The sequence below is a fragment of the Neocloeon triangulifer genome, unplaced genomic scaffold (assembly GCF_031216515.1).
Source record: "Neocloeon triangulifer isolate White Clay Creek 2 clone unplaced genomic scaffold, ASM3121651v1 ptg000014l, whole genome shotgun sequence".
Lineage (NCBI taxonomy): Eukaryota > Metazoa > Arthropoda > Insecta > Ephemeroptera > Baetidae > Neocloeon > Neocloeon triangulifer.
The window spans coordinates 18,143,161-18,164,338 of record NW_026775556.1 but is presented as its reverse complement, the minus strand read 5'-3'; the positions used below and the strand labels follow the sequence as shown (position 1 = coordinate 18,164,338).

Here is a 21,178-nt window from a genome sequence, read left to right as displayed (position 1 = left end):
TATATTTTTTTAAATCTCTTACTATTAATACTGGTTGTTGATCGATTGGATCAATTTAAGCAAAATCAAAATATCTGAACTCTATTGGAATACATTATGAACTTTCATTTAAGTAAACTCTTCTCTACTTTCATAGGAGTATTCACAAAAACGTCAAAGTGCTCAGATGTTCAAATGGCTGGTACTTTTGAAAATAACAACAGCAAAAATTTTAAAGCAACTAGTCAATATTCCTAAGCCATGAGGCAATAACTTAATGCATAAAATTCAGTCACAAATTTCTCAAGGTAAAGTGATTTGGCTGATGCATCGATTTTAAATTATGAATTTAATAAATAAAATTCAGGAAATCTTTTACAAATTGATTCAATTAAAAAGAAAACTGAAATCTGATATCTCCGCCCTCAAAATTTAGGCTCAAGTTTGTTGAAATATAAAAAATGTGACGTACATTGTTATCAGTTAATTATTCTTCAACTTAGAAAGCGCAATTAAAAATGAAGCACTTTACAATGGAGAAGAATTATTGCGTTGGAGACCGGCAATTATAAGTGATAAAAGTTTTTTATTTAATTGCACTTCCATTTTTTTTAATTTAGTTTATAATATTGTGGAACAAAATGATGATAACAAACAAGAGGGGCCCCTTTAACAGTTTTATTCCTATAAAAGCGGTCTGCAACAAAATTAATTTAGTTCGCGTTTAAAAACTGTCGAAAACATTTCCCTCTTAAAATGAAGGCTTATTGGAAACTCCTTTTTCTCCTTGGTCTTTCAATTTTGAAGGTATAAATCGTGTTCATTTTTATTCAACATTTTATTTAATTTTTAAATCCGATTATGTTTTAGGTTGATTGTCAAAGGGCAGAAAATCTGAAGTTTAAGGACACTGGCATTAAAAATCGAACAGTGACACCCGAAGAAATGGCGAAGTACGAAAGCGACCCTTCTTACTGGCAGCCCAAAGTTGATTATATCTACCGTAAAGCAAAGAAAGCCCAACCTTGTAAGATATTTCTCAATATTATATCATCGAATTTATTTTAAATTTATTTGAACCAACAGATAGTGCCGGAATAAGCTTTTTGAAGCCTTCAAATTCAAACGCTGCAACTCAAATAACCGGCGGGATGAAGGCGAAACCAAAACAATTTCCATGGCAGATTCTGCTGATCGTGGACCAAAGTCGGTTGTGCGGAGGTACTCTTATTTCCACTGAATGGGTCCTTGCTGCAGCGCATTGTATCAACGGGTGAGAAACTTTTTAAATTATTGAACTAATCCATTGAAACAAAACAATACAAATTAGGGGTTTGAGCTTCTTTGTTGCCGCAGGAGGAATTGATCAATTGAACGATCGCGAGAAAGGCAAACAAACATACGAGACAAAAATTTCGATCCTGCATGAAAATTTTGATCCAGAAACTGCTCATAACGATATTGGTCTGGTCAAAGTTAAATTCTATCTAAGTATGTAATGACTCATGACTTTGTTTAATTTTAAAACATTTGAATTTCCCAAAAAGGTGCCGATGTGAACGTAATCCGCCTGCCACAATTTTCAGACGGGGCTAATAAATTTGAAAACTTGGACAATGTTTTACTCTCTGGCTATGGACGAACCGCAGATAGTAACTTAAAATAAATTTTATTACTTCTTTTTTACAAGAATACTTTAAAGCTGGTGCCACCAGTAGGTATTTGATGTACGTTTACTTGCAAACGATTACCAACAATGTGTGCGCACGACTCTTTGCACCAGAGTATGTGCCCAACTCAGTTCTTTGCACAGGACCCGACGCCACAAAATCACCATGTGTTGTAAGATATCAATGAATTGGAAATAATAAGAAATTTCATCATTTGAACTCTGCAGGGCGATAGCGGCAATGCTTTGACCATTTTGATGCCAGATAAAAAGTACACCTTGATCGGAATCGTGTCCACTGGTCCAGAGAACTGCGTCAACTTCATCTCTACTTACACCAGAGTGACCAGCTTTTTGGGATGGATTTCCAGAAACACTGGAATCAAAATTTTAACGTGATTTCTTTGAATGTGAGAAATATAAAAATAAAAGCAAAAATAAAGCTGATAACTGAATTATTTATGCTGGTTTTTGTGAAATAAACCATTTAAAAGTCAGGTAAAAATACTTAATTTTTTTTCTAAAGGCAAAACTTGATTTGAGCACACTAAATATTTAGTAATATCAATTGCTCTCTTCGTGTTTTCTCTTAACATATAAAAATGTGATTGAAAGAGATTTTAAAAAAAAGTGTAGATGAAAATTATTGTCGGTTAATTATTTCCCACTTAGAAAAGCAGTGCAATTAAAAACTAGAAACTCATTAAACAAGGGAGAAAAGATAAGGCGTTGGTGCTGGATAATTAAATGATAAAACTGTTTTGTTTTGCGCTTGGGTTTTTAAAGGGGACATTACAATATATTATTATTTAAATGATAAAAACAAACAAGAGGCCCCTCTACCTTTTTTCACATTATAAAAGGGACAAAAAAATGCAGCAAACAAAATAAGTTCACGTTCTGAGGTCGTTGAGTACGTTTCAGCCTGAAAATGAAGGTTTGGACACTTCTTTTTCTCCTTGGCATCTCGATTTTAAAGGTAAACATGAAGCCGTGTTCCTGTTTATTTAAAATTTAATACAACCTTATTAAAGGTTGATTGTCAAAAAGCGAAAGGCCTGAAGTATAAAAATACTGGCATTAATAATCGAACTGTGACACCAGAGGAATTTGCGAAGTATGAAAACGATCCTACTTACTGGCAGCCCAAAGTCGATTTCATCTACCGTAAAGCAAAGAATGCCCAACCATGTAAAATATTTTAGAATTTAGATACATTGATTTAAAATAACTATTAGTTTCCGCCGGAATAAGCTTTGTGAAACCTTCAAATGTTACATCGCAAATAACTGGTGGATTGAAAGCAAAACCAAAACAATTTCCATGGCAAATTTTGCTCATCGGTGACCAAAGTTGGTTGTGTGGAGGTTCTCTTATTTCCATCCAATGGGTCTTGACTGCGGCACATTGCATCGACGGGTGAGAAAATTCATAAATTACTTGCATTGAAAATGGATAATTTAGTAAATGAAATTGAATGTAAATAAGACTATCCCATTATGGGCCAGCAGTGCTAGCACTAAACACATGTAAATTAGGGGAACGAGTTTTTTTATTGCTGCAGGAGGAGTAGATCAATTGAACGATCGTGAAAAAGGCAAACAAACATACCTGACAAAAATTGCGATGGCACACGAAAATTACGATCCAGAAACTAGTCATAACGATATTGGTCTGGTAAAAGTTAAATTCTATCTAAGTATGTCAAATAATAATTGATGACGATGTTCTATTTTTAAAAATTCCCATTTCCAAAAAAGGTGAAGATGTGAATCTTATTCGCCTGCCGCGTTACTCAGACGGGGCAAACAAATTTGAAAACTTGGATAATGTTGTACTCTCTGGCTACGGACAAACCGCAGATAGTAACTTGAATTAAATAGTAAATTTTGTTCTTACTCACATGGAATTTGAAAGATGGCGACTCCAGCAGATACTTGATGTACGTTACCATGCAAACGATTACCAACAATGTATGTGCGCGACTCTTTGCACCTGAGTATGTTTTCAACTCTGTTCTTTGCACGGGACCTGACGCCACAAAATCAGCATGCTTTGTGAGATTTTACAAAACGGAGAAATAATATAAGAAATTTCATTTTTTGAACTCTGCAGGGCGATAGCGGTGGTGCTTTGACCATTTTGATGCCAGATAAAAAGTACACTGTGATCGGAATCGTCTCTGGTGGTCCAGAGCTCTGTGTCAACTACATCTCAACTTACACCAGAGTCACCAGCTTTTTGGGATGGATTTCCAAAAACACTGGAATCAAAATTTTAACTTGATTTCTGTGCATGTGAGAAATTCCGGAATTAGCAAATAAAGCTGATCAATGAAATCTTGTTTATTTTTTTATGAAATAATATATTGAACCAATGAAATAGTGAATAAATGAAGTATTTATTATACACCGTAGGTGTACAACATTAATTAAGATACAATAATACAATAATGATACATTTTTTTTGTTAGTTAGTTTAAAAAAACATCAGGTAAAATTACATTTTGAAATTTATTTTTCAATTTAATAAACACAAAATATTTAAGAAAATGGATTGTTCCTTGCGTGTTTTTCTCTTACCGATATAAAAATGTTGTGTATTCGATGAAAGGAATTAAAAAAAGTGAAATCGAAAATTACTGTCGGTTATTCTTTTCTCACCTAGAAAGCAGTGCAATTAAAAGCCAAAAGCTCATTAAAAAGGGAAAAAGATATGGCGTTGGTGCTGAATAATTAAATGATAATGCTGTTTTCTTTTGCGCCAAAGTTTTTAAAAGTGACATTATTATACGTTATTATAATGATAAAAAATAACAAGGAGCCCCTTTTTCTTTTTAATCATTATAAAAGGGACCCAGGTAGCAAAAAAAAATAAGCTCACGTTTTTAAAACGTGGACAAGTTTTCACTCTTAAAATGAGTGTTTGGGCACTTTTTTTCTCCTTGGCCTCTCAACTCTAAAGGTAAATATTAAGCACTGTTCATATTAATTCTACTATTTATTTCATTTTGTGTTACGATATTATTACAGGTTGTTTGTCAAAAAGCACTAAACCTGAAGTGTTTAAGAACACTGGCATTAATAATCGAACAGTGACGCCAGAAGAAATGGCAAAGTACGAAAGCAATTCTTTGTACTGGTAGCCTAAAGTTGATTGTATCTACTGTAAAGCAAATTTCTTTTGCAACTAAGTAAATTATCAAAAAAAAGGTTCCCTTCAGTTTAAAATGACTTGATAATCGTTTATTATACTAGAATAGAAATGTAAATTTAATTGCTCTATGCAGGTATTTCATATTCAGAATAATAGTTTGATCTCAAAAATTAATTGCCTCTTTTATTGCAATTGCACAACTGCGAAAATATAATAGCAAGTTCTAAAAAAATTCTGTTGGTGGTTTTGATTTCAAGCGGCCTTGATTCGAGCGATTTTAATCAAAGGTATGAATGTGGAGACCGCCGGCATGCGTTCTAATTAATTTCCATTCGGCTCGTAAATCCACTCGCGTATACATTATATAATATTATGCTGGATATTTGATAACCCTTTCACCCCGGCTGCGCGATTCAAAAATATGGAGCAAATTGCGTTACCTGAGAGCGGCGCGCGACCCGCGGGTCAGCTTTTGTTTACACGCGTTCTAATTAAATTTTAATCTGCCAGACGTGACCGGCTCCGCTTTTCCTGCAGGAGCAAACTAGTGGAGAGAAAGATAGATGGATTCAAGTAAAACACTTTTAGTAAGGGCCACACTTGGGAATGGAAACAGAGCAGAGCAGAGTGATAGAAGAAAAAATGAGTTTTTTTTATACGCATTCTTTACACGCTCCAGATCAATTGCAAACGCTACAATGCAATAAATAATTAATCGACACTTACTGTCAAATTTTAGTAAGTGCGATTTTTTTTTTTTTTATCAAAACTTGACTACTTGATGCAGAATAAATATAAAGTTTAAGGGGGATTGTAATCACTTTTCCTTATTAAATAATTTAAATATAATAAAAGGCTTAAATTTAATTTAGATATTTTCTTAATATATCTTAAAACATAAGATTTATATATTTTGAATAACCAGTTTTTTCCTTCAGTAAATCAGATGCATCTTGTCTAATTGTAAATTTAAATGTGCGACATGAATTGGGGAACAAAATTCACGAGTCATCTTCTGTTCAGCTAAATGTGATATGTAACAATCAATTAAAAAAAAATAGTTGCTCAGTGGTAAACAATTATATCATATTATTTCCAACAATTCAACATAATTTTTGCTTTTGAAGAAGTACGTCATAGTCCTACTAGCACAAAGCATGAGTAAGAAAGATAATCGTTGACAGTTTAGAGGATGATAATGATTTCTTTTGTTTTGACATGTGTTTCTGTTTTTTTAAGTGCTCTTTGCAACAGGGGCCCACCCGCATTTTTTTCCTAATTAAAAGTTGTGACGCACAGAAAAACTGTTGTTTGTCCACGTTCTCATTTTTTCCAAAACGTGTCACCCTGAAAAAGAAGGCAGCGAAGTTAGCCTTGGCATATCTTATTATAACGAAAATAATTTTGAAAAAATCTAAATCTATGATATCAATTAATCTTAAAGATTCATATAATATTTAATTAAAATTTATTTCAAAGTGACTGAAAATAAATTTTTCGCCAAAGATATCAATAAATATAAATAAATTAAAAGAGCAAATAAGTTTCAACCCTTCTTCATTTCAAATCCAAGTTTGCTCTCTTCCTGCTCCCTCCGTCGGCGCCAGCACCGTCTAATTCCGCTCGATAAGCGACGGCGGCGGTTCTCCAGCCAGCGCAGTCTGCGGCGTTTATAAAATAATTTGGCCGCTTTGCAGCTCATCATTTACCTTTTTCCTTTCTTATTGTGCCGCGCTGAGGCTGACGTAAAATCGATGCGCTGCACACGGTTGGGAAAAAAATTCAGCCGAGTCATCAATTTACATTCGCCGCCTGCGCGCGCCCGAGTACACTTCCGACAGAAAGATAATCCGGAAGAAGAAGTGAGCATAATACAGTGTGGCATGGCCTACTTAATTTTACGCATGATCTGCCACGCGGGTAATTATACAATCGGTGGCGACAAAGAATGTGATTGTGCGCTACTTCGATCGACGCACTCACATCAGAGATTGGAGATTAAATAAAATTTCAATTTACACACAAAGCAAAATAATTTACTTTCACTCGCCTATGTGTGCATGTGTCAGCTGATTGATGTCGGTCGAGCTTGAGCGATCGCTACTGTATTGAGATTTTTTGCCGACGGGCTAATTTATCTTTGAAATAATCCTCCTTTAGCAGAGGGAAAAGGAAAAGGTCTGCGCAAACGTATAACGTATGTCGGGCCATTACTTTTATATGAGCGGGGTCTCATTATTGCACGAGAAAGAAAGGAAGAATTTTGGTGACTGTGAGTTATAGGGGAGTTTCTGGCGCAATCCGAACCTGAGCTTTTAGCAGGCCCATTTGTCCTTTTGATGACCTCCGCGTATGTGTGTTGTGTGTATGAAGTTGTTGGCTTTTGATGTCTAGTCGCAAATCGCGGTCGAAAGTGTATTTTTTATTATCTAATTTGGCCACGGCTCGCTCTGCGAGGGAGATGATAAATGGCGTTCTCAACGACGTACTCGCGGCCTTGTTCCGTTCTCGTGCCTTTGAAGAAATAATCTCGGCTTGATGGAATGGTACGTGTGCACAAAGTGGCCTGCGAAAATGCGCCTATAAATTATGTGTGTGCAGAAAAAGTAGAAAAATGTAATGGAGTTATGAAGGCAAACGACGCAGAAAGCCGGATACTTGATTATATTCCATGGTATACAGTTCTGAAGGATAAAAATAGATTACATAAAGAACTCGTTTATTTTGAAACTTATTGTTGTTGTTTATTAAATAGGGTTAGGGTCAGTTGTCTTTAATTTTTTTTTAAATTTCTATTTTTTCTTGCAACAAGGTTTACCTGGTGTCATGAAATCCATCAAATTAAAAGTTACATGTGACTTGATTTGTGAAGAGTACACAATGATTATACGATTTTTTAAATATATATATTTCAATTACTTGGAAATTTTCCTCTGTTTCCTTCTGCATCAATAATGATTAATTGTTTAGAATTAAAACAAAGATTCATTTCCACCATGATTATGAATTTAATTTCAAAATATCTCTTATTATTTATTAACTTCACTGCAATCTAAGCATCCATATGGCTTGTAATAAAGATTTAGTTTTATTTCAAAATTGATAAGGTTTCCATCATTTTGATAAATATGGGTTTAAATTATTTTTATTACTTCTCAGATACTTTGGAAGCACAGAAAAATTGTGTTCGTTTCCAAGAACTTCTATTGAAAAAGCATGTATTGTGCCTACTTGTAAGCAAAACTCTTCACACCTTGGAATTTTAGCACTTTAAAAGACTAAAAAAATTAATATTTGATCAAAAAATTATGCCATAAAACAAAAATTATTTATTCCAGTGAAAATTCATTCTAGAAAATTATTTTCATTTAAAGTTTCAAGTAATTTTAAAGTGATTTATCCCCATTATTTGAGCTGTATATTGAATTATAAAAATTATAATTCAAAATATCTGCTATTTAAAATTATTCCGTTTCGCTAAATCATCATTTAGCTCGGAAATATAATTTTTTTTAAGAATATAAATTTTGTGAACTTTTTTGTTAACTATATGGGAGTCAATCAAAATTCATGATCAATTGGTGTTTGGGACAAAAAAGAATATGCAATTTTAGAAATTTATGCATAACAAATGGATAAAATCTGCGAGTTTGTGCCTAGAGCACCAAATATCTTATTCGCCGTAAGCTGCGGTGTTATTCAGTGTAATTGTGCTGTAATATGAGTAATAGTGCGCCTTTCGTAATTAAGCATTGTTATACTGTTCTGTCAAAGTTGATTGAGCCCCAGAGCAGTTGCGATTGTTGCACTGTCGGAGTGCAAAACTCCCTCGCAGAGCGCACTGCCGCATGCCATGCATGATGCGATTATTCGCGACGCCAATTGGAGCATACGTACGTACATACTGAGTACGCTCGGAGCCAGGGAGCACTTAACTAGTCGGAATGTAATGCTACTTGCACACCACTCGACGCGAGAACAGAGAGTCTAGCATGCATAAAACCTCCCGGTAATAAGTACAAAGGAGCGAGACCTGCAGGCAGAATTATCCCGGTGCACTGACCCCCTCCGGGCTCTCCTCATAAGACATTCTAATTGTGCAACCTTAATTATGTAATTTAATTATCTCATTCAAATTTATCTATATACACGTGTGTAGCAGAGATATATAGGCAAATAGATCCAGTTCTAAACAAAGCGCGCGTGTCGTGGATTTTTAATGTAACCGCATTCCGGCGCGGCGCAGAAACTCCATCCTCTCTATAGACACACACATAATGTACTGCCGCATTCAGTTACATAATAGAAAGGCCAATGCCAGAGCACAATGCATTCACAGCGAGTGTAAATAAAAACAAAGAGCGGACCGGCGCAGCTCGAGATTATTATTATTGCACTAACACTGCAGAGAGTGAAACAATGCGCATTAAACGACTTCATTAAATCACAATCTACATGCATTCTAACACTCCGTCGTCACTGCAAAGTAAATAAATCTCGGGGAAGAAAAAAAAACGATTCGCAAACAAAAAATTTCTTGTTATTTGCTCTAGTTTCTATATTAAATGGTCATACATCACTTCAATAGCTAATTAGCGCGTTTCCGTTTTTTATAAAGAGTAATTTTCTTTATACACTGAGGATTTCATCAGAGCTTTGTCGAGTTCAATTAAATGGTTTGTAAAGGCTTTAATTAGTTGTCTCTTCTTGTAATCCTTGATAGATAATACGAGAGTTGGCATTGAAAGTATTCTAAATTTATTGCCATCATAATAAAATATGGATATTTCTTAATAGTTTTTTTGCAAATAATTCTCTCAAAATGATTAAAACGTAAATATTGGTGGTTAAAAAAAACAATGAATTTTACGAAATTTACTTCTGAATGTAAATAAAAAATATCTGAAAGAAACTTATTTTAACATAATCTAACCTTTTATGAGAGGCATTAATTATATTCACATCAAAATCAAATAATATATTTGTTATTTTTGTCATAAAACAAATTGATATTTATAAGTATTCAAACTTCCACCCTCTTAATCAAACTAGAAATTTTTTAATATTTTGGTGCATAAAGCTCATAATAAGAAATTTAATTTGTAACATCAACATTTCAATTTGAAACTGAAAACGAAACAAATAAATTGTTTCAATGTGATCAGGCTTTAAAAAGTTTTTATTGACTTTTAGAAATTTACACGTTTATTTTAACTTAGTAAGACACCAATTAATCTTCAAGCTTGCAATGAACTACAAAGAAATGTAAAGCAGACGAAACTTTGACATGAACAGCGGCCTTTTATACAAGAGTCCCTCTCTGCATTTTGCTCTGAAAGTCAGAGTTTTGCTCAGCCTGGCCGCGTAGAGAAGGCGCGCAGTTTGACGAACTTTTGCAGCCAACAAAGGCCGGCGCGCGATTTTTTCCAACTTAAAAAGCACGTACGTTGACTCGGCGGATTCGAACAAAAGTGCCACCAGAGAGCAATAACCCTCTGCACTGCGAGCAAAAACTCATCTCGCATTCAAATCAATTGACTGAATTCCCCCAAGCAAATAAAGCAAGAAGGCCGATGGAATTCCGCAAAAGGACGCGCAAAATACAGTGGAATATCAAACTATAGAGAGAGAGAGGCGTGCCAAAAATTCACTGGACGCTAAATAACATAATAATCTTCTTAAACACATCAGAATAATTGAAAGGCCTCTCCTGACTTGGTTTTTATGTTCATTATAATAGTTATAAAATAAGAAAATGGTTAAAAATCAATTCCTAAATTTTCAAATTCTTCGAAATTTTAAGTACCTCTCCGAATGAAAGAAATTAAAATCCTCACTGCCGGAAAGCTAGGCTCAAAAATTTAAAAATAATAACAATCTGCTGCAGAGTCAACCTAAAAATTTCATTCTCTGTTCAAAAGCCACAATCTTGGCAATGCACATTATACATATAAAGGTCATATTATGTTCCTGTAGCAAACAAACTTGAATTTAGCAAGTGGGTGTCTCTTAATTAGCTCGACTTTAAATGCGTAACATCATTTCGCGGCTTCTCTCCAGCCTGTTTTGTCTCCCTTCAGAGAACGCAATTTGCAATTTTCGCGTTTTCTTCGTGTTCATAATCTGCGAGCTGGGTTGGGTGAGGTTTAATTGAATTGCTTATTCATGTTGTTTGTGTTGATGTACATGCGTGTGTGTTTCGCGAGTCAACTGCTCGCTCATGCAGTCTGAGAGCAGAATAGATGTTGGTCTGGTGTGGTTGGTTGGATTCTGTGCTTCTCTGAAACTCTCTGCTACTGAACAAATGGCGAAATGAGTTACTTTTGCACAACGGCATTCACAAACAGCTAGTTCGAGTTGAGCGCTGAATGAATGCGAGCTTGAAACGCTTTTCAAAATGAGAAATCATAACTCTGTGAATGACGAGAGAGCGAAATTTAATATGAAAACAGAAAGCTTCATACATGCATGTTGTTTGGAAACAGATGAATAAATAGAATTTAATGTTTGTTTTTCTTTAAATTGAAAAAGAGGATCATGAATATTCAAAGAGAAGTATATTTTGTCGCGGTAAATAATAATTTCATAAAAGCTCAAATAAAACGAAATAACAAGTATATAATTTTTTTTAAGTAGATGATATAATTATTTATTTTAATGAACGATTGAAATTTTTGGTACAGAGAATTCCGAGTTAAATGGTGATTTGATTTGTAGGCTTTTCCTCCATGGGTTTTGTGAGTTGCATATTAAAAAAAAAAAAAACAATATCCTGCTCTGCATGTTTCGGATGCTGGCTGCAGCCATAGTTCATGCGCTGTGAAATAATTTTGACAAGAATTGGTACAAAAAATTGATTGATTATTGAACTAATTCTTTTGAAAATGTTTTCACAGCTCATGAATTATGGCTGCAGCCAGCATCCGAAACATGCAGAGCAGGATATTATTTTTTTCTTAAGCAATAAGCAACTCACAAAACCCATAGAGGAAAAGCCGACTTTAAATTCGAATCACCATAAATCAACCCTCAAAAAATCTACCGAGGATTAAAAACAAAAGCGAAAGTGTTTATATTTTTATATTAATTCTAATTTTTAAATCTTCATGTCAGCCAATGTCAGCTTTTTTCTTGATCTAACAAAAGAAAATCACCTTCGCTTTATATTTTTCTTTGGTATCCAATTTCCAACGCAAGTAGATAAGAAAAAAATCGTTCTGGCGAAGAGAATCCCTGTCCTTCTCTTTTTCCTCCACTGGCTGTTGCCGCCTGCGTCTCACGGAAAGAGCAGCAGGGCCGAGAGTTTAATTTTATTTCTCTCTTTTAGCAGATAGATAAAGAAACGTCGCGGGGGAGTTTTCTCCTTGACGGGGTGCAGGTCGGAAAAACGAGATGGCCACCGGCTATAAATCTTTGTCTCGCCAGCTTTGATAAGAAAAACAGCGACGCGCGGACTAAACTTGCGTCAAATGCAATTATCATCGTGGCAGACGCCGCTCGTATCTCCTCCTTTGGCTCTATATATATTTTGCTTTAATCGAAACACCTACATAACTTTCAGCCAAAATAAGTTAATAAATAAATAAATACGCGCCCTGTACTAAATTTAGATTAATCGTTCTAGATATGTATATGATAGGGTGCAAAAGGCGGCTGGAAAAGGAGGGAAAGAGAAAATGATAAATTGCGCCGAGGCACTTTATTTGCGAAAGAGGTTGCCGGAATCAACTAAAGCTGCAAACAATTTATCACGTTCGCTCTCAGAAAGGAGTAATTAGTCGGGTAATTAAGAGCAATAAATGAATTGTTTCTCATTATCGGGAATTAATTAGGTTTTAAATACCAACACTTCTTCTTCTTCTTATTTAGAAAGGAAAATAATTTTCTGTTTAATTCTTTTCACCGGCAACACGTGTTCCACGGTGGCCTAATTGGCACCGAGTTGGCCTCACATTGTTTCGCACACACGCGGAAAGCAACTTTGCAATTAAGAGTTTCAACGGCTCTTGCTTTCGCGCGTGTATGCTGCACTGCTGTTTGAGTCACACAAGAAGCTGAAACATGAGAGGGCCCTTCTTGCCAACTTGAACTCGCTCTGCAGCAGCTTTTTGCGGTGCAAACCTCTTTTATGCTACTTGGTTTTTTTTCTACCCAGCGGCAACAGCACCCTGAAGACAAAGAAAGCGACTCAAAGCTTTGGATATTTTTTCGCGCAAAAATCCTGCACCTACGAAACGACGCAAGACGTGTCAGGTAACACGAAACGGTAAAAATCGATACAGCACCAGAGTATTTCAGCCCCGGATTTTTATTTTCAATCAGTCAAATCAATCGTGAATTGAAAAAAATAAAGGTAATTAGCAATGGATATTTGGTCAGATCTATGAATTTAAACGGGGGGGAAATGCAGACTGACAAAATGCTTGATAATTTATATTTTAATGATTTATTTATCTATTTCTTTATCTACCATTCAATACATTAATATTATAATTACACATTTTAATTTTATCATTCATTTTCATTAAAAACTCCAAGTGGTAAAATATTTGATAATTGTTTGTAGTTATCATAATTATTCAAATCAGTTATCTAGAAATATAACAATTTTAATATAATCTAATTGTTATCAGACTTTTATCAAAACCAACAAAACTAAAATTAACTACTCTGTCTAAACAGATTATAGCTTTTCAAGTCATTACGATATGGCCAATTTATTGCATTTATTGAATTTAAATAAAGAAAGTACAAAGTAGATTGCATGACTTTATTCTGGTAATGATTTAAGCTATAATTTATTTTTAATTCAATAAAATCCGAAAGTGATTATTCACAAAAAATTATTTAAAAATGAATGCGTGATCCAATCACACATTATAAAAATAAATTGCAATCAGTAAATGATTGGTTATAAAGGAAAATTAATTTTTTTATACTATTATTGATAAAACTAATTTTTACCAGATTTTTACCTGCTAAAAGCTGAGCAATTAAAAATGAATAAAAAAAACTTTCTTAAGAGTGAAAAGCAATAAGAGGTACAGTTTTTAATTGCTTTGCGCTTCCGCTTTTAAAAGTGACATTATAATTTATTGCTTAAATTGATAATAAAAAACTGAAGGCCCCACTCCATTTTTTTCTTATTTAAAAAGGCACGGAAATAAAAAGTTTTTAGTTCACGTTTAAATTTCGTTGACAACATTTCACTCTGAAAATGAGGGTTTGGGCGATTCTTGTTCTCCTTGCTCTCTCAATTTTAATGGTAAAAAAGTCAGGGTTCAAATTTATCAAGTTAATTTTTAATTTTGGAACACTCACATTTGATAAAATAAATTACTGCTCCCATTCCGCATTTCACTCATTTCTTCATATAGAAACTGAAAGTGGCTATTCTCACAAAAAAATTATTTAAAAATTTAAATTATTTAAAAATGGATTGCGTGCTCCAAACCTACATTATAGAAAAAAGGTGCAATTGTTAATGATTAATTTTTAAGTAAAATTAATTATTTATACAGTTAATAAATTATTTTCCAACTGGAGAAAGCAGTGCAATTACTTTAAAACGTTTTTTTAGAGAGAAAAGCAATTAAAAGATAAAATTGTTAATTGCTTTGCGTTTCCGCCTTTAAAAGTGACAATATAATGTATTGTCTAGATTGATAAAAAGCTGTAGGCCCCTTTTGCATTTTATTATTTAAAAGACACGCACAAAAAGTATTCAGTTCACGTTTAAATTTCGTTGACAACATTTCACTCTGAAAATGAGGGTTTGGGCGCTTCTGGTTCTCCTTGGCCTTTCAATTTTAATGGTAAAAATCAACCTGTTTTCAAAGTTTTTAAATTAATATTCGATTTTGGGACACGATTTTTTTTAAAGGTTAATTGTCAATCGGCAAAAGACCTGAAGTTTAAGAATAATAGCCTCAAAAACAAAACAGTGACGGCTGGAGAAATGGAAAAGTACGTTAAAGATCCTACTTACTGGCAACCCAAGGTTGATTTCGTCTACCGTGAAGCACAAAATCCCCAACCGAGTAAAATATTTCTGAGAACTTTTTTATGGAGATTTGCTCAATTTTATTTTACTTTTATCAGAAAACGCTGGAAAGAGTTATGTGAAAAATTCGGTCATTTCCACGCAAATAACCGGTGGATGGAGAGCGTTGCCGACACAATTTCCATGGCAAATTCTGCTAGTTGTTGATCAAAGTACCTTGTGTGGAGGTTCACTTATTTCAACCGAATGGGTCATGACTGTCGCACATTGCGTCGATGGGTAAGAAAATTCTAAAATTCGCATTGCAGATGTAAAATTGTTTTAAAATAATAATAATAATTAGTGGCTCCAGCTTCTTTGTTGCCGCGGGAGGAGTTGACCAGTTGAATGATCGTGAAAATGGCAAACAAACATACCTGTCAACAATTGCGATAATGCACGAAAATTATGACCCCGAATTTGGCCTAAACAACATTGCTCTGGTCAACGTTAATTTCTTTCTCGGTATATGAATTGCTTATTATTAGATTTGAAATCATGAGACTCCTCCTATTGAAGATAAAAATGTGAACCTTATCCGTCTGCCACGATATTCAGACCATAGCAACAAATTCGAAAATAGAGATCGAGTTGTACTATCTGGATATGGAAAAATCACAGCAGGTAGCTAAAAAATAATTTTTTTTTCAATTCATTCACATAACTAAATGTTTAAGATGGCGACTACAGCAGAAACCTGATGTATGTTTACATGAAAACAGTTACCAACAATGTATGCGCGCGACTTTTTTCACCTGAATATGTGCCCAACTCGGTTCTTTGTACGAGACCAGACTTGAAAAGATCTGCATGCTTTGTGAGATGTTAATTAAATTATGAATCTAAAATAACAATATAATTCTATGTTCTAAATAAACAGGGTGATGGTGGTAATGCTTTGACCATTATGATGGAAGATAAAAAGTATACCGTGATCGGACTTGTGTCGTCCAGCCCAGATCCCTGTGCAGGCCTGGTAACAACTTATACTAGAGTAACCAGCTTTTTGGGATGGATTTCCAGAAACACCGGAATCAAAATTTTAACGTGATTTCTCTGAGAAATGTGAGAATGAGCAAATAAAGCTATCCAATAAAATACAACTGGACGTTTTTGTGAAGCAATGAATTTTTTGATTAACTCACAAATAAAAATAAATAAATAAAAATATTTTACATTTTGTAAGGTATTTTTTTTTTAATTAACACTATTATTTAGATTATATCTAGTATTCCTTACTGCACTAAAAACTAACCTTTTCTATAAAATAAAACAACTTAAAGTTGCAAGAAAGATAATTGAAGAGTCTGGGGTATATCTGTATATTATTAAGGCTTTCCTAATTTTAAGCAAATTAAAAAGTAAAATATCAATTTTAATATTAATTAATTTTTCTATTAATAGAAAAATTTTCAAATTCGCAAATGCGTGTCTGAATTATTTTTATGTTTTAAGGTATTATTCTCAATTGGAAAAAAAATATTTGATAAAAAATTTCAAGCTTTCAAAACAACATTGTCAAAAACTTCATTTGATGCAATTCCTTAATCAAAATCATTGTTAAATGTTCATTTGCCAGTCTTTTGATAACAATTTGGTTGACGTAAACTTTTTTAAATGTGAAATATTCTCAAAATATTGAGAGTATCAGAGCACGCGTCAAAATTATTGCTGCATTAGTGAATTTGGCGACTCTTTAGTGGATTGTAGCACAGGGGCAACAGGAAAACAGGAAGTCCAACTTCCTTTTGCTGGAGCTTCCAATACGTTTGACATCACAGGCGGATGGAAAGAATGATAATATGTGAAAATGCGAAAAATCATTTTCTGCTTTTTGAAGCACTCATATTTCTCACTCCTTGTCAAAAGGAGCTGGGAAAATGAGAGCTCACCTGGTATTTCTGGTTGCTCTACTGAGTCATTTAATGGAGGCAAAATAAATTCACGCTTATTTTAGAGGATTCAGTGAATACAATGGACAATTTTTTGCAGTGCGAATGTGCGAGAGGGAACCTCAAATTTAAGAACTTGGGTATTCAGAATCGTACAGTGACGCCTGAAGAAATGGCAAAGTACGAGAGCGACCCTTCTTACTGGCAACCCAAAGTTGATTTCATCTACCGTGGATCAAAAAATTCCCAACCAGGTAAAGTAGTTTGCAAGGTCGTTTTATCACCCAGTTTTTAAAATTTTATTTCATTAATCAGATAGCGCGGGAGTTAGCTTTGTGATACCATCTAAGGTTTCAACGCAAATTACCGGTGGAATGAGAGCAAAACCAAAACAATTTCCTTGGCAAATTCTGCTAATCGCCGACCAAAGTTGGTTGTGTGGAGGTTCTCTTATTTCCACCGAATGGGTCATGACTGCGGCACATTGCATCGACGGGTGAGACAATATCAATAGAGTCAATTCCGATTAAAAATAAATTAGTGACTTTAAAATTGTGTATAACGAAATGTTTATCATAAAATAGGGGCACGAGTTTCTTTATTGCCGCAGGAGGAGTCGATCAGTTAAACGATCGGGAAAAAGGCAAACAAACGTACCTGTCAAAAATTGCAAATATGCATGAAAATTACAACTCAACAACTGCTCATAACGATATTGGTGTGGTCAAAGTTAAATTCTATCTAAGTATGATGATTTGTTATTGATGATTTCGTTCCATTTTTAAACATTCAAATTTCCTAAAAAGGTCAAGATGTGAATCTCATTCGCCTTCCACGTTACTCAGACGGGGCTAACAAATTTGAAAACATGGACAATGTTTTGCTCTCTGGTTACGGACAGACCGCTGATAGTAAGTTTAATTAAATACTATTCTTTCTACCTTACATAATAAAACTTAAAAGCTGGCGACTCAAGCAGATACTTGATGTATGTTACCATGCAAACGATTACCAACAATGTATGTGCGCGGCTCTATGCACCTGAGTATGTGCCCAACTCTGTTCTTTGCACAGGACCCGATGCCACAAAATCAGCATGCTTTGTAAGATGATCTATTCAAGTAGGAAATGTAATTAGCTGCCAATTATTTTAATTTCTTGACTGCTCAGGGAGATAGCGGTGGCGCTTTGAACATTCTGATGGCAGATAAAAAATACACCACGATTGGAATCGTCTCTGGTGGTCCAGAACTCTGTATCAACTACATCTCAACTTACACCAGAGTGACCAGCTTTTTGGGATGGATTTCCAAAAACACTGGAATCAAAATTTTAACGTGATTTCTCTGAGGATTTCGAGAGTTAGCAAAAATGGTTGATCAATGATATAATGAAATTCTATTTTAAAATGCGGAATAAACCTTTACACTGGAAATTTAACGCATTAAAAAAAAATTGTTTTCCAGTGATACTTTCTAACCAATTTTCCATCATAAAATAAGCAATTATGATTTTAAGTAATTTATAATTTATTTATAATTGAACCATGAATTCATTTGTATATATCAAAGCAAGTTATGATATGACACTTACTTTACTGCTTTGTCAACGCTGGTGACTTTGACGCTAATGACGCTGCCGTTTGATAAAAATAATTACAGTTGGGCGTTTCACTCAGTTTCCTGACTTTTGAAATTTCAGTGATATAAAAGCGAGGAAACCTTGAATTTTGAATTTTCAAAAACGCAGAACACTTCGAAAGATGGGTCAAAATTTTTAAATTTTCGTCATCTTATTTTAATCAAACTTTAAAAACTATGATATAATAATCAATTTCTATTTTTTTACTATTTTTAATGATTAACTATTAATAAATAAAAATTGTTAACAGTTTATTAAATGTAACCTACATAAATTATGTAAAAATATGGAAAATTGGCTTCATTATATGCGTTTAATTATAGGAAATCGTTTAGAAACTTCATGCAGAGCTCTTTAAAATTCTCGACAGTGAGAATTTATTGAAGTTTATTACTAAAAATTTTGAACTTTGGAATTTTTTAATTATTTCTTCCATCATAATATTTTCACTTTGTTTTGCGCATGACGTCAAATAAAAAGTAGCACAGGGGCAAGCAGGCCGGAAGCTTGGCATCCATTTGCTGTGACTTTAACCGAGTTTACCATTGCGGAAGAGTGCGAATATGTTAATGGGAAAATGAAAACACCTGTCTTGTTTTTCATTAAACGCAGCATTCTTAAAGGAAAATGAATGCTCTGCCAATATTGCTTGCTCTTCTGAGTTTTTCAGTGACGGTAAAAAAACAATAATTTAGAGGATTTAGTGAAACCTAAAGTTAATTCATTTTGCAGGGCGAATGTCAGGAAGAAAACTTCAAATTTAAGAATTTAGGCATCAAGAATCGGACGGTGACATCTAAAGAATGGCTCAAGTACAAAAAGGACCCGTCAAACTGGAAGCCCAAAGTTGACTATGTCTACCATAAATCCACCAAGCCTCAAGATCGTACTCATTTTAATTGAAAATACTTGAGTATTTTTTATTCAAGTGTTTTTTGAACAATCAGAGAGCGCTGGAATTAGCTACGACGTTGGAATTTCAATGCAAATCACTGGTGGAATGAGAGCGCGGCAAAAGATGTTTCCCTGGCAAATCTTGCTACTTGCTACTGAAGGTTGGTTGTGCGGAGGTTCACTTATTTCTTCCGAATGGGTCATGACTGCGGCTCATTGTGTTGATGGGTGAGAGAAATTTCGTTTGTCTAGATGTCTAATGGAAATTGAATTTTGAACAACCTTAAATATTCAAGTAAAGATCATTTATTATAGATTTATTAAATTATACTTAGCATTAATATATTAATGAAATACACCTCAAGCATTTATTTTGCTTTCAATTTAATAATTTTAAGTCGTTAAAGGAGATTGAACATTAAATTTCTTAATTTAGTGCCTCAAGTGTTGTCATCTATGCGGGTGGAATTGATCAGAAAAATAAGCAAGAAAAAAACGAGCAGAGATACAGTTCAGCGACATTAATTAAGCACGAAAATTATGATGCAAACTTGACCCAAAATGACATTGCATTGGTTAAAGTTTTATTCACCCTAGGTAGTGCACAAATAACGTGTTAAATTATTCACAATTAAAATTCGTTTTCAGATAAATTTGTCAATTTGATTCGCCTGCCGAAATATTCTGACGCTACTAACGCATTTGACAACAAGAAAGTCCTACTTGCTGGATATGGACAAACTGCCGACGGTAAACAATATAATCAATTTTTAATTTTTAAAAATTCTTTATTTTAGTGGGAGCATCCAGTAGATATATGATGTACAATTTTATGAAAACGATTACGAACACTGAATGTGCGCTGCTTTATGCACCCGAATATGTGACCAGCTCAATCATTTGCACGGGACCTGATAAGAAAAAGTCAGCATGCTACGTGAGATTTTTTAACAACAGAAATCATTGCAAAAATAAGGTTTCTTAATAGGGTGATAGCGGAGGCGCTTTGAACGTTCAAGAAAAAGATAAAAAGTATACCGCAATAGGAATTGTGTCCTCTGGACCCGATCTCTGCATCAACTTCATCTCAACCTACACCAGAGTGACCAGCTTTTTGGGATGGATTTCTGAGAAAACTGGAATTCAAATTCTAGCGTGATCCTCTGCTAAGCTAATCTGTTTTTATTATATTTAAAATGAAAAAAATTTCGAACGAAATTTATTAAATTTTCCTTCCTTTTTTAACGTTTTGTATTTTTAATTGATTTAATTTTTTTTATCATTTCTTATAATGTATGATGTTTCTTACTTCAAATGGACAGAGATTGGCTCTCATGATACACTCTCATTTTAGACTAAATTTATGTAATTGCTTCAGAACAATCATGTCAATGACCTGAGAGGGAGATCAGCCCTTGAGATTTAGAAGTCCTGACGCCACCGCTGGTGCCATTCCCAAGAGGGAAAGACAAATAACTGCTATAAACTTTGCACATTTTAAGTATCTGTACTATTTATAATTTAGAAAAGTTTTGAAAACATTAATAAAACGATTTAATAAAGGGCAGGAAAATATTTATTCCACCTTCTAATATAACATTAAAATGTCACAAAAATTATTTACACAAACTCAAAAGGAAAAAAGATACAATAATTTGATTAACTTATTGAACCAATAGTGAGAAGTTTTTTTACATCAAAAATATAAAAAAGGTTATAATCCATTTAAAATCCTATTGTAACTAAATTTCCGTAGTTTTTAATTGTTATCTACCATCATTAATTTTTGATATAAGGTGTTAGCTTAAATAAACACTTTCTCTAAGTACTAACTATTGCTTTATTGCTGTTCGGAGGGTTGCAAAGGCACCAGAGAGAATTACATAGAACTTGGCGGTGCACAGT

At 34.0% G+C, this 21,178-nt stretch overlaps 3 protein-coding genes across 5 annotated transcripts; all 3 read left to right on the top strand.

Annotated features, from left to right (window-relative positions):
• The first annotated feature begins 720 nt into the window (after window positions 1-720).
• On the top strand, window positions 721-2,047 carry LOC132201829 (collagenase-like). Its single transcript, XM_059628329.1, has 7 exons — window positions 721-786; window positions 850-1,006; window positions 1,066-1,252; window positions 1,310-1,470; window positions 1,527-1,631; window positions 1,682-1,821; window positions 1,877-2,047. The coding sequence occupies exons 1-7, from the start codon at window positions 736-738 to the stop codon at window positions 2,045-2,047; spliced, it is 972 nt and encodes a 323-aa protein (XP_059484312.1). The 5' UTR covers window positions 721-735.
• A 14,643-nt stretch (window positions 2,048-16,690) lies between these two features.
• LOC132200755 (brachyurin-like) lies at window positions 16,691-18,257 on the top strand. Of its 2 annotated transcripts, none has more exons than XM_059626447.1 (7): window positions 16,691-16,777; window positions 16,839-16,992; window positions 17,054-17,234; window positions 17,323-17,483; window positions 17,545-17,649; window positions 17,702-17,859; window positions 17,909-18,257. In XM_059626447.1, exons 1-6 carry the CDS (start codon window positions 16,727-16,729, stop codon window positions 17,848-17,850), a joined length of 801 nt encoding a protein of 266 aa, XP_059482430.1. In that variant the 5' UTR covers window positions 16,691-16,726; the 3' UTR covers window positions 17,851-17,859; window positions 17,909-18,257. The 2 variants fall into 2 exon arrangements, with proteins under 2 accessions (XP_059482430.1, XP_059482429.1); XM_059626446.1 differs by having other exon boundaries at window positions 17,702-17,841; window positions 17,909-18,254.
• Window positions 18,258-18,919: 662 nt separating this feature from the next.
• LOC132200756 (collagenase-like) lies at window positions 18,920-20,830 on the top strand. Of its 2 annotated transcripts, none has more exons than XM_059626449.1 (7): window positions 18,920-19,054; window positions 19,112-19,265; window positions 19,327-19,501; window positions 19,719-19,870; window positions 19,922-20,023; window positions 20,071-20,210; window positions 20,262-20,830. In XM_059626449.1, exons 1-7 carry the CDS (start codon window positions 19,007-19,009, stop codon window positions 20,430-20,432), a joined length of 942 nt encoding a protein of 313 aa, XP_059482432.1. In that variant the 5' UTR covers window positions 18,920-19,006; the 3' UTR covers window positions 20,433-20,830. The 2 variants fall into 2 exon arrangements, with proteins under 2 accessions (XP_059482432.1, XP_059482431.1); XM_059626448.1 differs by having other exon boundaries at window positions 19,710-19,870.
• Window positions 20,831-21,178: the final 348 nt, after the last annotated feature.

Bases quoted from the DNA above. Each gene is read 5' to 3' on its own strand.
- LOC132201829 (XM_059628329.1), top strand. From the start codon at position 736: ATGAAGGCTTATTGGAAACTCCTTTTTCTCCTTGGTCTTTCAATTTTG. The intron at 1,007-1,065 runs GTAAGATATTTC...TTGAACCAACAG, and splicing joins AGCAAAGAAAGCCCAACCTT to ATAGTGCCGGAATAAGCTTT. The intron at 1,253-1,309 runs GTGAGAAACTTT...AATACAAATTAG, and splicing joins GCAGCGCATTGTATCAACGG to GGGTTTGAGCTTCTTTGTTG.
- LOC132200755 (XM_059626446.1), top strand. From the start codon at position 16,727: ATGAGAGCTCACCTGGTATTTCTGGTTGCTCTACTGAGTCATTTAATG. The intron at 17,484-17,544 runs GTATGATGATTT...TTTCCTAAAAAG, and splicing joins CAAAGTTAAATTCTATCTAA to GTCAAGATGTGAATCTCATT. The intron at 17,650-17,701 runs GTAAGTTTAATT...AAAACTTAAAAG, and splicing joins TTACGGACAGACCGCTGATA to CTGGCGACTCAAGCAGATAC.
- LOC132200756 (XM_059626448.1), top strand. From the start codon at position 19,007: ATGAATGCTCTGCCAATATTGCTTGCTCTTCTGAGTTTTTCAGTGACG. The intron at 19,055-19,111 runs GTAAAAAAACAA...TTCATTTTGCAG, and splicing joins TTCTGAGTTTTTCAGTGACG to GGCGAATGTCAGGAAGAAAA. The intron at 19,266-19,326 runs GTACTCATTTTA...TTGAACAATCAG, and splicing joins ATCCACCAAGCCTCAAGATC to AGAGCGCTGGAATTAGCTAC.